General features: G+C 52.1%; 2 protein-coding genes across 2 annotated transcripts in view; one reads left to right on the forward strand and one right to left on the reverse strand.

Annotated features, from left to right (window-relative positions):
* The window catches only part of MED12L (mediator complex subunit 12L), a gene marked incomplete at both ends in the record, with an annotated part of 102037 nt that extends 93641 nt beyond the window's left edge, over positions 1-8396 (reverse strand). The window contains 4 exons of the mRNA XM_079539817.1: positions 1889-2048; positions 3390-3581; positions 4941-5045; positions 8298-8396. Of these exons, the coding sequence (XP_079395943.1) occupies positions 1889-2048; positions 3390-3581; positions 4941-5045; positions 8298-8396 (556 nt within the window). The remainder of the gene's footprint in view (positions 1-1888; positions 2049-3389; positions 3582-4940; positions 5046-8297) is intronic.
* Positions 8397-11133: 2737 nt separating this feature from the next.
* Positions 11134-14086, forward strand: CLRN1 (clarin 1; the record flags this gene model as incomplete). The annotated part of the gene is made up of 3 exons (XM_079539875.1): positions 11134-11386; positions 13363-13542; positions 13821-14086. 3 exons carry the CDS (start codon positions 11134-11136, stop codon positions 14084-14086), a joined length of 699 nt encoding a protein of 232 aa, XP_079396001.1.
* Positions 14087-15338: the final 1252 nt, after the last annotated feature.

A 15338-nucleotide genomic window follows, 5' to 3' on the forward strand; every position in this document is an offset into this window, starting at 1 on the left:
CCGATATCTATCCAGCTCAGATCTCAGCTACTGCCCTGCTTCTTCTATTCCCCTTTGAATTTGCAACTGGAAGTTCTATCAACACATACAGAATATACATTAAATGCTTTTCTACCCAAATCTGAAATTTCTGTATGAAGTCATTGGATTTTAGTGTTTTCATACAGCTATTTAGCTACATTACTTCAAACGTTCACTCACTTTTGGAGAAACAATTCTGAATCCACCACATCACGCTTGTTTTCATGTCAAAGTACAAAAGAAAAATTCTCACAAAGCAATTGCCAATATCTCTGTGCTGCTGAGTTAGAAACATCACAACACAACCACCTTTCTGCTCCCCAGAGCACAGATCTAAAGCTTTAGGGGGAATGTCAAAGAATACACGATAACACACATCGAATTACATCCCCAAATAACCTAACCTGGCTCGCAGGCCACGGCGCACGCTTACACACAGAACGCCCAGGCCAAGTCCTTTACAAAGAGAAGCAGCACCTGCAGCTACTGGCTGCCTGCCCCCCACGCAGCGCTGCCCAGCTGCAGCACACCCCCAGCAGGACCACGGCGTCACTGCCTCCCACCGAGTCCCTGCCTCCTACAACAGGGCACGGTCTGAAGCAAGTGCAGGACAGGGAAGCAGTGCACGAGAAAGCCTGTCAGTACTGCAGCCACCCCTACAACTGAGGAAGGGACAAACGCATCGTATTCAGCAGCAAACCATGCCACAAGGACTCCACCTCTCCCATTTTTAAAGAAAGGAAGGGGAAGGAAAAGTCTGTTTCAGGCTCTCTTGATACAAAGCCTTGTGTGAAGGACAGAAGGCAAAGCTGAGAGTAGGAAAGATGGAGTCTCGTGGTCCTGCTAGGTAGTTCCAAAATCACTGAGATACAATTCACCCCATGCCAGCAGGAGCAGCAGCACACGGGAGCAGGGCGCTGTGCTCATCCCCCACCAAACCTCACTGACCTCACTGCAGCACAGCAACCCACAGAGACCCAACCTGACACGACATTCTGGGCAGTTGCTATGGTGCTGCGTGGGGCGACCACAGACTGCCTCCCCCCTTGCTCTCTGTCACCAGACTTTTTTCTTTTTTTTTTTTTAATTAAAACTATAACAAAGAATAAGCTGAAAAAGCGTGGTAGAAGATGGTTTTTGGTCTTTATTTAGACACTCGAAGTGAAAATGAGTGTTACAAGCCTAAGAACAAAAACAAAAAACAAAGCAAAGTGGTAGAAACAACAGAATGAGTTGGTAGAAAGATGCAGACATCTCTCACAGCAGAACGGAGATGCTGCAAAACAGCATCTGATCACAGATGCTTTAAGAACAAAAGAGGAAAAAGTTCATTCCAAGCAGTGGAAAAGCCGTAGGTAGAGTATAAGAGCTATGAGAGCAGTTTGGTAATATTAGGGTATCTTTTGTCCCTTAGAGGTGTTCATTGTTTGGCCGGCTGCCCTGGTGTCAGACAGCGCCATTTGCCATCAGTACTTAAAATACATGCATTGTCACTTATGTTTGAAATCAGCATCTTGTTCCAGGCTTTCTAAACCAGCAGTTCAGGTTGCTCCTGGGTACCACTTCGCACAGCCTTCGCCACACCTGCCCCCCCACCAAGGGCTGGGATCGGTGGGTAAGACACAGCACAGCCAACTCCTCAGCCGTGCCTGGAGACTGAGGGACAAATCGGCTGGGAGGAGACCGAGCGGTGGGGCAGCAGTTGTGCTGCACGGCTCTTTGTACTCTTTGACACACAATTCTAAGCAAAACCGATTAAAAAGCATTTCTAACTGCACAGGCATTAAGTAACACTGATGCAACGAACAAGAGCAGCAGGTCCTTTCAGCTATCACTACGCATTTAGATATCAGAGCTGTTTACCTACCAGTATTTGGATCAGTGGCCTGGCGTTTCTTGATTTTAGCTTCAGAAATAGCAGCATAGTAGGCACATGTCATTTTGACCAGCCATGCTGCTCGCAGCAGTGGTACAGAATATTTTGCTAAGTAAGCAAAAACATCTTCTTTTTTACTGAGAATTGGAACCTGAAATGAAACAGGAAGCAAGTTACAGCACAGTGCAAACAGCAGTAGATCTGCAGGTTCACCCTGGCCTCCCCTGCTAACTGCCAGGACAGCAGCAGAGCTCTTCATCAACCAGGGAAGCCTCTAGGCAAAACCCATTGCCTAGACACATACAAAGAGACTTGACAATACAAAAGAGCCACCCCACGCTTTCCCAAGGTTACACCTGGTAACATCCTTTCCCAGCTCTGAGATGCCTACAGGCCACTAGCAAACCTCTCAATTCTGCCAAGGACATCCAAAGTGCAGAAAGAGGCCTGCAAGCTGATCCTCAGAACTTCTGGAAAATAAAGACAGGTCAAGATTTTCGTTAAGAGTTCAGTTGCACAGATGCTCCCTGTATCTTCAGCGCCTCTGGTTAGAGCCTGTAATGATGGAGTGTGCCAGGGAAGCAAGCTGGCCAGCTGTGACACCTGCCCACATGCAGAACAGGGTTGGTCCCACAAGACTTCATGATGAAAAGTCCCCCTGTGCTGTCACAGCAGTTCTCAAACCCTTCTGCACAAAGGTAGCACCACTTCCAAAAGCATTGTTAAATATGAGAAAAAGACATTTCATAACCAGTGGAGACAGAAGGGAATGGAGGCACAAATGCTGCACTACCAAAATGCCTGGAAGAAAAAAGGTGCATCAATGCAGCAAACAAAGCACACATCCTTTCCAGTAAGACTCCTCTGAGGTCACTCTAGGGACTCTACCCAGTTAGTTTCACGGGCCTTTTAACATGCTTATACACCCTTGCTCAGACGCCTGTAACTCCATTTCTGTTTTTGTTTTTTTAAAGCATAAACAATGAAAGAAATCTGTGCAGTGCTTCTATTCATAACGTTAACATCTAACAGGGTTAAAGGAAAACTCTGTATTAGCAGTATGCTTGCCACAGAAAAGCGTGTTTTGCTGGTGACCCTACTGGTGGCAAAGCAGCTCATGTTCTTTATCAGCCAGTTACTTACACTTCACTGGTGGGATGAACACGTGTTTGGGACCTCTAGATTCAAACTGAATTGTTCAGTTTATTCTCCTCTTTGTTAAGGAACTGCAGAATGCTAAGGCAAGGAATAAAATTTAAGAGCTCAATGTTATTCTTTGCTAGCGAAACCTCATTAGTTGCGCATTACTCTTACCTCAGTAAAAAAGGCACAAAGGGTACAAAATTATAGACTTACTTTTTTTTGAAAGCGGATATATCTGAAACTCTAAACCTTTTATGAATAAAAGGAATATTTTATGAATACTGCCTTATCCTTATAGACCAGTTCAGTACAATTCAACATCCAAGAAATAGGAGCAGTACTCTTATACCTTTTTTGCTAACACAGTCAGTGGTTTACTTCCTGCTAAATCTGTGAACCAGTTGTGAATTGCACTCTGAGAGCGAGCAGTAACCAGCCAGTAGTTGTCTTTGGCATTTACTTGTGGTTTCTTCTTTCCTGTGTCCTGGAACGTGTTAAGTTTTAGCTTTTCTGCTAATATGCTGCTGAAGTAAGCGCCAATCTGGTGGGTAAAAAGAAAAACAAACACACGTATGACAAGGCAGTTAGCAAGCTTCTACTGCACATGAACGCACAGGGGACTTCCATCTCTATAGACGCAGCCATCGCGCCAGTCCAGGCTATCAGCCTAATAAGATTACACTTCAATTCCTCACGGACAGAAGATGGAGATCCTGGCACTAAGAACCCCTGCAACACTTCTGCAGTATCAGCAAAGAAGCTGCACAACACCAAAACCAAGGCAAAGAAGACCAGGCCTCGAAGATACCAGAGACACAGCTACCACTTAGGACTGGGCTGCAAGTCCCCTGAGCCACATCACACCAAGAGCTGCACAGCTCAGATCTGGGACCTGGCTCAGTGTATCCCACAACTGCCTGAGAGCATCCCTCTTTTCAGCATTCTAGCACACCACAGCTACATACCTGGTTTTCACTTCTATTAAGAACAAGTCTTACTGTCACAACAACTGCATTCATTGTCTTTCCATCATCTGTTACAGCAGGCAAAAATGCCACGATTTGGACAAGCTGCTGAGTCCTGACTCCTACGAACACTGCCTCCACTACCACTCCATAGCTTCCAAATGAAAAATACCATAAGATTGCCCTCCCCAGCAGTTTCAATCCCAAAGCAGCATGCAAAAAAAAAATTAAAAAAAAAGCCCAAGAAAGGTTCGAATTGCTGTGCAAGGTCATTTGCATATCAAGGTTACTGCAATAGAAATTAATTTTCAGGCTTGCCAGTTAGAATAAGACATTCGATTTTCTAATAAGTATACCTGCAGATTCTGAGCTTATCTTGATAATTCTTCCAAACAACTATAAGCAATTCCTTGTGAATTTTTATTTGAGTTCTCAGCTACGCTCAGTAGTCAAAACAAGATTAATTAAAATAGCAGACAGTAAGTACTTGCAGGTGGCAACTCCAGACAAACAAAACCAGAAGAATGTAACAGGAAACTCTTTATCATCCCAACAGTAACAATAGGAACCTTGTAATTTACTTGTATCACTTCTCATTTCAGATTTACTCACTGCTAAAATAAAAGAGCATCACTGTAGAAGTAAATTTGCATTTTCCAATAAGCCATGAAATGTTACATATTTTAAGAGTCAAACAGCAGAAAATTACTTTGTCAGAAAACATTTTAGACAATTTTGATAGCTTGTGTGCCAGCTTCCCTCTGCAGACTGGTAACAGCAGGTAGCAGAAACGCCGCACAGCGTTCCTATATTCTGTAATTAACTTCAACACGAAGACTTCCAACTAGAAAGCAAAGCAGTCGAGAACCAAGTGTAACCATCGTCAGCTAGGGAGCAAGTTAAGTGAACATTCGGACTGAAAAGGCCCGTCCTACCTTAGAGGCGTTGATGACGACGTTTCTAGCAGAACCGTGCTCGTCTCCAGAGAAGGCAGGCTGATTACTGAAGCCTTGCTTTACATTCACCGCAGTAAGTTCGTCCTGCAGTGTCGCAAGGGTGAAAAATGAAATGACAGTTTAGGATGTCACATCACTCCGAGCAGCATGCTTTTATAAAGAAGTTTCATGTAATTGCTAGGCCCTCGCAGCTGAACAACCCTTGAAACGTACTGTGTGTTCACACGAATCTAGTGAGGAGAAACACCACGTTCTCCTGTTCCCATTAAGTGTTCTCACTGCAGACCTCAAGGCCGTAACGCGATAAGGACGCAGGCTGTGCTGCTGGAAGAGGACTGCTGCTCAGGGGAAGGCAGCAGAAAGCAAGGCCTGCTCTCCTCGCTTGGGCTGTCTGTGGCTCATCCTGAGGCCCCGCTGCCAGGCAGCAGCGTCAGAGAGCAGGGCTGCTTGGGCAGGGAGCTTGGGCAGCTGGGGAGCCTGCAGGCAGCGCAGCCTGAGCACACGCTGGGGAGCTCACAGGGCCCTCCCTGAGAAGGCAGGACCTGCCATCAGCAAACAAATCACCTGCCCCAAAGGTGCTTCATCAGCTCCGCAAGGTCAGGATAAAAGCAATCCCCGAGATTTCTAGCAGATTTACGGGGGGCAACCTATGGAAACAAAGAGCATCTGCCACGCCACCAAGTAAACAAGACAGGACAAAATAAAATAAGAAGATAGCAACTTCATTGGATTTCCTTACTTAGTTTTGGAAACGTGCATCCTCCAAAATAGCAACCCAGAAGCTTCCATTCGTTTTACTCTCTTGTGCTTTGCAACACGCTTTGCTTTGCGGTACTTTCACAGAGTTTGGGAGCAACATAGAAGACAGCACTGTATTTAGAAGAAATTTCAGCCCTCTAGGGTTTAAGAAGTTAGTGAGCCTCATCTAAATTGTAAATGAAATCAACAAGAAGTGGTGGAACGCTCCTCCACCCACACTATCCCCAAGACAGCCTTGAAAACAGATGAATGCAGAGATGAAAACCATAAAAGAGATTATAAGCAAATAAATAAAAGGTAAATGGCAAACAGATGGAGGTCTGTGTTACTGTTAGAACCATATCCATAGATGACCCCAGTTCTGCTATCTTTAAACTCTTACCTTTCTGAAAAAAGCTGTCTAGATATCACCATACTGAAAATAACCGAGAGCCGTATGTCCTACAGCTGCAACCACTGCCGTGGGAGCAAGCTGGGATGGGCTGACAGCACAAACACAGCGACGCTTTGTTTTGTTTTTTACGTTTGGCTCTGGTTATCAGTACAACTTCTCCTGCCTTCAGCAGGGGCTCAGAAATTTTAAACACGGAACACAGGACAGTTACAAACGCAAACACCAGCCAGCAAATAAACAGATAACACCACCTGGGAGCACAACGCGAAGAGTTCAGCTGAACGCTCACAGGAGCTCTCCCGATGTCTCACCTCACCCCATTAATGGGCTCAGGGTCATTATTTTCCAGCGCAGCTGTTCCAGTGGAAGGCAAAACTCCCTACACAGAGCAGCAGCACAGCTAAGTAAGTATCCTTCCCTTGGCTGGATCTGCAAGTCCCTTCACAAGGACAAACACAGGAATGCCGCACGACGCGGCCCCTCACTATGCTGTGTGCACCAGACCCTCCTGGCTCCTGCAGGGACAGTGAGCTTCTTCACAAACATTAAGAAGGGTCCAACCAAGACCAGTCAAGGCTTAAAATGGTTCTGAAATTTAAACCGCCAAATAAACACGCAGACAGATGGTAAAAACCCAACAGACAGCGAACAGAGCTCTGTTATCACTGTGGGACGAGTCAAACTGAAGAATTTTTCAAACACATTTTTGTCCCCCTCACCCCAAAACTCTCCTTCAGAGAGAAACCTAAGAGTTCACATTAGACTCGTGAAAGGAGCGCCGCGGATCTGAATGCAGCCGTTCCTTTTAGATGCACTCTTTGACCCCATCTCTGCCCCACGTCTCTCCCACACACAGGTCCCACTTTCAGCAGAGCCGCAGCCACCGCCGAGACCTCAGCGCTGTGAGAAGGGGCCGGCACTGCGCCCTGCGCCCTGCATTGCAACCGCGGCCACGGAGCCCAGCTGGGCCGGGCCTGCACTGCTGGATGTTGGGTTTGTTCTGTGCAGCAGCCCCCTAAAAGGTATCCCACCAGTTACACATTGAGGAGCAACCCGTGCTTCAAAAGAAGGAGAAGAAATTATCACACACAGAGGAGCGGTACCCCTGGATCCCAGCCGGCGCCGATGGAAGCTGCACACAGCCCTGCACTGAGGCTCCGTCCCGCAGCCCGGCTCAGCTCACAGCAGCCCTGTGCGCCGGGCCAGGACCACGCGCAGAGAAACCTATTGCAAAAGTACTTCTACCGCTCAAACGCCAACTTTATTTCAGCACGACAGGTGCAGCAGCGTAAGGATGAAAAGCAGAAGGACGCTGGAGGGCAGAACGGGCAGAGATGCCCCAGGGGTCGGCAGAGGGCTGGAACGTGCACATTTCTCTGCGTCAGCCCAGGCCGCTGCCAATGCAGCCGGAGGGACGCCGGTCAGCCATCGGCCTCAACGGCCCGCTTTCCAGAGATCTCAAAAGCAGACGGGCCAAGAGGGCAGCGACGAACCCTCCCTGCCGGACCGCAGCGGCCGCTCCTCCGGCCCTATCAGCCCGGCGGGTCGGGGCACGAAGGGAGCGCAGGGAAGCAGCGCGGGAGTGCAGCCCGGGGCAGGGAGCGGGGAGCGGCTGCGTGCGGCGGCCACGAAGGCTCCGAGATCCGCGCCGCCGCGCTCACGCGGCCCGACCCGAGGCCTCTCCCGGCCACCCGGAGGAACGGCGGACGGGAAGCACCGCGCGCCGAGCCCTGCGCTCCGCGGACGCGCGGAGCAGAACGGCCCCCGTCCCACACTGCGCGCGGCCCCCGGGTCCCCACGGCCGGGCCGCGGCACCCAGCCGCCCTCGCGCCGGGCCGGGCCCCGCGGGCGCCGCGCTGCGTTTGGAAGCGCGGCCGAAGCTCCGCTCGGGGCCGCGGAGCCCTTCGACCGCCGCGCCAGCAGCCGCGGCCCCGCACAGCCCGGCCCGGCCCCGTCCCACCCCCAGCTCGCCGCAGAAAATGCAAGTCAGCGGCGGCTCCGCAGCGCCCGACGCCGCTCAAAAGTTTCGGGGGAGGCGCCGGGCCGGGAGCCGAGGGCGGCGGCCGGGAGTGGGGCGGGCCGGGCCCCGTGCAGCCGGCACAGCGCGGCACTGCATGGAGCGGAGCGGCACGGCACGGCACGGCGCTGCATGGAGCGGCACGGCGCGGCGCGGCGCGGCTCACCTCCTTCTGGCGCGGGTCCTGCGGATAGACGTCGGGCGGCCCCAGGCGCGGCCGCTTGAGCGGTCTCTGCTCATAGCTGAGGAGCCCGAAGGCGGCCATGATCGCTCATGTTCGCCGCGCGGCGGGCGGGCGCTGGAGCGGGCTCCGAGCGGCAGGGAGCAGCACTCGGCGCTCGCCCCCCGCCTCAGCCCCCGCCGCGCCGGGGGTTGGGCTGCGCGCCGCCGCCGAGGCCGGGCACGGGGCGGGGGCGGCTCCGCTCCGCGCGCTTCGCGCCGGGCACGCCGCCCTGCGGAGCCGGCCGTGACGCCGCCCCGGCCCTCCCGCGGCCCCGGGTGAGCGCTCCCGTGCCCCGGCCCGGCGTGCTCGCTCGCGGTGTCGCTCTCCCATTCGCGACACCGTTAATTTTAGCGAGCGAATAATTCGCCGAGGACGATCGGTCGATCGCCGCCCCGGCCGGCTCCTGGCTCCCGGCCGGCAGCACGCGCCCGGCTCTGCGGCTCCCCGCGCTGCCCCGTCGCCTCCCCGGGAGCAGATCGGGCCCCGCCCCCGGCCGGGCATCGCGGCGGCACCCGGCGTGCGGCCCCGCCACGCGCTGCCCCGGCCCGGCCCGGCCCCGCGGCTGCGGCACGCGCTGTGCCTCCTGCGGGCGGAGCGGCGCGTGGCTCGGCGCTGCCCAGGGCTCCCGCTGCCCCAGGGCCGGGCGGTGAGAAGGATGCCGGCACAGCCGTTGGTGCCGGTTAACATCTCCGGAATAAAAGCGGCCGCAGCTTCAGCCTTAGGCTCCCTCCGTGCCCCAGAGACGCTTACCTCCCTCCCTGAAGCAGGACTGCGGCCTCTATCCCAGCTTGCAGCGTGTCCTCTTGTCTTTTGAGTCCTCTCCCAGCTCAGGGCCCATCTTCCAATCCGCTGCGCTGACAGCTGCATCAGTGCTGCATCAGCACTGTAAAAGCATGGAAACTATTTTTCCCCTTTCTATCCACTGCTTTTACTGGATCCTCTCCTCGTGCTGCATCCCCACACAATGTATTTTAGAAACACTGGGTCAAATGGTGAGTTGCAAACAGTTCTGAATGCACTTAATAACAGTACTCTACAAGTTAATTAAGAGATTACTATTGCCAAAAGCAGGAAATATAGGCAAACTACATTTCTTTGTCTCTAAGCAATTATATATATATATATATATATATTCAAAAACCCAAGATAAATTAAAAGATGAAGCTAAATTAGGCAGCTCTGGTTTGGGACACTTTCCCAACAGCTCTTCTGACCGTACTTGGCCCAAAGCCACATCCCACAGACCAGCAGCTCCTCAATCCCACCAGCGGATAAATCCAGAACATCTCCTCAATGATGCTGGCATGCAGAATAGCAAAACCACTGTTGTGACCCCTAGCTTTGGTAAGGTTCACATCATGCATATTTTAAGATTAGGTGTTTGACAAAGTCTGGATGTATTCAAACACACATCTCCATCTTCCAAAGATTGAGGTGAAGCAGAATGTCTGACAGCTGCTTACTAGCCCTCTGTTCTGTACTGATTTCCCTGTGCTTTACATGCTGTGTACTCTTGTCTTTTGAGCCTACAAACATCCTGGTCTGGAGCTTTAGTTTCTTCCTCCTCAAGAAGCACAGCAGCTGGACCCAGGTCAGCTGGCCCTGTTCAGAGGAACCGGCTTCTTGCTCATAGGAGGCTTCCTCAGAGTAATGATCCTTGGGAAAGACCCCTGCAGTTGTTGCTTTGGGGATTTTCTAGCATGTTCTGTGCCCTGTAACACTCGTGCTGCAGAATGCCTCAGGACCATTCCCAGTTCCCATTCATAAAAGCATGGAATTTTCAAAGGCATAAAATACTGCTGCGTTTGAAAACGCCACCAGAAGGCTGAATCGTGACACAAATTCAGCAGCAATACGACTGCAATGAGATTATTTATTTCCCCCATTAAATTCTTCCTACAAACCTGTTAGATATATACACATAGGCTCAGGTCTTTGCTCTCGTTGCTATTTTGTGTGATAGCTGTGCCTTAATGTTCCTGTCCCTCCTCAGGCAGCAGTCAGCGCGTTCTGAGCGTCCCCATCACCGCTCCCAGCCTCCCCTCAGCGCCGAGCACAGCGCCATCTCCCGGTTATTCGCAATGATCACAGCAAAAGGCGCAGCTTTAAGCTCGGCTTAAATAATCGTTCACCTGCACACAGCCTTGCTTCCTTTTAATTCTATGGAGTGTTCCTGCTGCAGACAGGCATACAGGTAACAAACTACCCCTGAACTGATCCGATCAGAGAACGGAAAGGGGGAAAAAAACCAAAGCCCTGTTCGGCTCCAAACGCGGGGCCGATCAGCTCCTGGAGGGGCAGCGGGGACAGGACAGGCGCCGGGCCCACGCCACGTGAGCACGCACGCAGGAGCCGCCGGGTGCAGGTGGGGTCACCCGGCCCAGCCCGAGCTCCGTGCTGCCCTCCCCTGCACTGGGGCGGCTGCCGTAACGAGCAGAGCAGCTCGGCACCGCCGGCTCTGAGGGATTCCCAGCACACAGAGCCCTCTGAAAGCCTCCTTTCTGCACGGCCAATAGCTCAACGGGCAGCCGAGCCCGGCCCTGTCACAGCCTGCCCAACCAGACAGCCGGGCAGCGGAGCGCTCGTTGAATTACACGTTCCTCGTTACCTTACTCCTCCACTATCAAGTGACACCGAGGACGGACCGCATCGCCCCGCAGTCCGTTCGCGGCTCAGTTAGAGGAGCTGCAGGAGAATGGGGAGGAGCGCACGCTGCCGGCGCCTCCCGGCGATGGGCACCGCGGCAGCCCCCCGCTGAGAGCGCAGCCCGCGCAGCGCCATGCCCGCCCCGCAGAAGAAAATCCTCTTCTGCCTGGCTGGGGCGTTCAGCTTCGTGTGCGCCCTGGGGACCGCAGCCGCCATCGGCACCCAGCTGTGGGTGAAGGGAACCATCCTCTGCAAGACGGGCGCGCTGCTGGTCAACGCCACCGGGCCGGAGCTGGAGAAGTTCATCGGGGAGATCCGCTATGGGCTCTTCCACGGCGAGCGAGTGAGGCAGTGCGGGCTCGGGGGGAGGCCCTTCCAGTTCTCATGTGAGTAACAGAGGCGCCTAAATGACTGAATGCTGCTCGGGGCTGGGAGGACCGACCCTGTACCTCACAGGGCTCAACAGGAGAAAAATGCTCTAAAGCCAAATGCTGCTCTTCATCTTTTAGTTTTCAGCTTTAAATTACTTTTTTTTTTTCCTGACACTAGCAAAGCTTGCTAACATTTTCAGCAATCTATGTTTCAATTACAGTCATTCACATCTGAAAAATATATATGCTATTACTTTGAATATTTTTGTTTTCCAATTAATCTTTGTCATCCTCCTGTGTGTGCCAATGCCACGACCTCTGTTCTGTTACGAAAGACAAAGCTAGCAGGAAACCCACAAAGGAGCTGAGGCATAGGTGCACACTGCTGCTGAAACAAAGCAGCCAGAAGTTTGCAGTCTGCAGTATGGACTGAAAACTGCTCGCCTGTTACTGGCTGACATTCAGTCAACTGATGTGCAAATTGAGCTTGGTACCCAACATACCAAATTTTACCATAGACTGTTGGAAATGGCTTCGCTTTACACGTGATACTCATAACCTCTCATCCCTGAGGATAAGGTTGATGGAATGATGCAGGAAAGACAGTTTGCCTTTAGCAGCTCACAGTCACCTCCTACAACATACCCTGCATGCCACCCGCAGTTATTACAAAACACATTTTGGGAGCAATCTGCTAAAACAGCTCCAAGAAGTACTCCAGTGAAGTTAACCCTCACTGTAGCTGTACACTTTTCATCTCTGCTCAGAAGTGTCATCTAACCAAAGTTTGTTACGCGCACATTCGCTGCACCAAGCAGAATGCACACGAGGAGCACACCAACGTCTGTGCTGCACAGCGGCGGCGCATTCCCGCATGGCTGGTGCCTGCAGTGTGCTCTGTCTGCAGGCTGAGCTGCAGGAGCCCAGCAGGGCAGGCTGTGAGCTCTCACCAACTGGCCATGAGAATGTTGGCATTTTCATTACAATTTGTTCTCTGATCATCTTCTGTTTAGATTAAAGAGCAAATACAACACTGCTACTCCAGTAGGGCTCAGAGCTCCATGTGCATCCCAGACTGCAGCACGGCCACACAGCAGTGCCATGCGTGGTGATGCTCATCAGTGTGTCTAAGAGAAATGGCGTATAAAATAGGCCAAGTGATTGAGTTCAGTGTTTGTTCCACTAAACGCTCCCCCCTGACCACTACATCTCTTTTAATTGTGAAATGGATTTGCTCTGCCAGCAAGCTCTGCTCAGCCAGGAAAGGCCTTCTGCCTCATTTACTCCTGCTGCTTCTCATCAGTTTCTAGGTCAGCAGTTCATTTTCTAAAGGTCGCAGGCTTGCACACTAACACAGTATTTCATTCATTACTGGGCGTGCTTTTCTTGCAAGATGGTATTGCTGCTGAAATTAATTTTTCCCTTATATGTCACAAAATTGTAGTGACAAAAACTATAAATGCGGGTGCCAAGGGAAAGATCCAGCACAGTGCAGTAACTTCTCCTTAAAGAACAAAATCCCATATCAATAAATCGAGTTGTTGTTCTCCATCTCCTCTCAGCTCATTCCCTTGCTTTTTGGGCCTTCTGCTTCAGATATGATGCATCCCTTGAGCTTTTTACTCACAGACACAGGACAGGAACCCCATCTTCAGGGTGTCCACATCTCCCCTTGGCTGCAGCTCCTGATGGGCACTGCACATAGCAGGGGGTTGAAACTAGACGGTCATTGTGGTCCTTTGCAACCCAGGCCATTCTATGATTCTATGACTGATTGTATGACTCACCTTCAGGATGACTTTGGGAGCACAAAGAGAACTTTGGGGCTTCCTGTGTGCCCCTCCAGTGAGATCAGTAGTGGGGGTGGAGGACAGACTGCACTTGGGAAAGCATAGTTTGAAGCAATAAGCACAGATTAGCAGGAAAGCCTGGGCATGACTTCCAAATTAACCTTGCTTAATGTTTATAATATTTTTTAACTTCACTTTCAGTTTTTCCAGACTTGCTCAAGATTATCCCTGCGAGCATCCACGTCAGCGTCATTCTCTTCTGCACAGTGCTGATCATCTTCACGCTGGTGGGAACGGGCTTTTTCCTGTACAATGCCTTCGGCAGCCCCTACGAAACACTGCATGGCCCCGTGGGGCTGTACCTGTGGAGCTTCATCGCCTGTGAGTACCCTCTGCAGGCTGCGCATCCACTGCGGCGTGCAGCCACGGCACGGGGACCAAACAGCGTGAGGGGCGGGCAGGAGGGGCTGGTTTTGCTGCACGGCTTTGTGCACGGCAGAGCAGAGCACGGGGCACGGATGCTGCCCATGGTGTGTTGGCAGCAGGGTGGGTGGGAGCCAACCCCCAGTAGCAGGGCAGTTCCAGCAGCCCAAAGGCCCCAGGGACACCGCGCTGTTCCTGCAGGGACCGCACCGATGGGCATCTTGCGCTCCTTCCAGGTTCCTGCGGCTGCCTCATCATGATCCTCTTCTCCTCCGAGGTGAAGATCCACCACCTCTCAGAGAAAATTGCTAACTTTAAGGAGAAAAGTTTCACATTTAAGACCCACAGTGAACGGTTTGCAGACTCCTTCTGGATCATCCTGGCCTGCTCCCTGGTGCACTTCCTCAACACGCTGCTGATACGCCTGGCCGGGTTTGAGTTCCCCTTCTCTAAACCCAAGGACTCAGGGACAGCCACTGGTGCCGCAGACCTAATGTACTAGAGTCACACAGCGTGAGGACAGAGGTGTTCATCACTGCTGCCCTCAGCAGCCGCCACCCACACCAGCTTTTAAGGAAGTTAAAAACAAGAGAAGGTTTCAGGTAACTGTTGTGTGACACACGCAGTAAATAAAAGATAACGTGCTAGTTGATAAACCCAGATCAGAATACCCTTTCTCTCTTGGACTAAAGCCTTACTGAGGCATCTGCTTCTCTTTCCTCCAGAGCTGATTTGAAAAGCAGCTGCTGTGAACAGAACAGAGAACTCAACAGCACAGAGCTGGCGCAGAGGCACAGCAAGGCGATTGCCATGCAGCCACCTCCCATCACCAGCACAGCTTCACCCACTTGCAGCTCTCAGGGAGCCACAGCACAACCCCTGCAGCACTGGGCAGCAGGGAACAGGGCAGGGAGGAGTGCCCGCTCTGCTTTTGGCACCAGCCCTGCCACAGACTCGCAGGGGAAGACAGCATGAGGGCAGGGGATGCCCAGCCCCCGAGTGCCCTGCTGACACCACACAGAGGCATCATTTCTATCCATAAAGAGTTCTGAGCTTTAAAAACCTAATCTTTAACTCCCCAGAGCTCCATTTTATAGAGCAATCCACACAGCAAGAGCTTTGTGCCTCAGGATAAGGTGCTGTATGCAGCAATATAACGCACTCACACTGCTGCACCCCAAGATGAGGGGTGAACCCAGGGGCAGAGCAACGTGAGCTCAAACCCAGCAGCGCCCACCAGGGCTATGAGGATCTGCTGCCAGGAGGCAGCAAGTTGTCACCAAGAAGCACAAATAAACACGGACAAAATGGGCTGAAACACCACAGCCAGCACACGCATGCTGCAGCAGACCAGGCACTGACAAGGGAAAGCCTGAGAGTCTCCAACACAAGCAGCGATGAAACTTTGAGCAAATGAATGTATTTGCCTCTAAGCCCTTACCTCCCAGTCAGGCAAGGTGCTCCAGCCACTCACCAGATGCACTGTGCTCACCCCCCAACCACAGGTGCACAGAAGGGCTTCATCCTTCCAACGCTGCTGCACAGAGACACCACACAGAGCACTCAGCAGAAGAGGAGCCAGGGGGACCTGCCCAGCTCCCATTTATCTGCAGAGGTCGGCTCCTGCACAGCTGTGTGCCATGAGCAATCCTCTCACAGCCACATGCAGCAGCCCCAGCATGCAGGGCCTGGTTCTGGGAGCCCCAAGCTGCAGTGGTGTGCAGGCTGACCTTGCTGGTACAGACACCCATTTT

This window comes from Tetrao urogallus (assembly GCF_951394365.1).
Source record: "Tetrao urogallus genome assembly, chromosome: 9".
In the NCBI taxonomy this organism is placed as follows: domain Eukaryota; kingdom Metazoa; phylum Chordata; class Aves; order Galliformes; family Phasianidae; genus Tetrao; species Tetrao urogallus.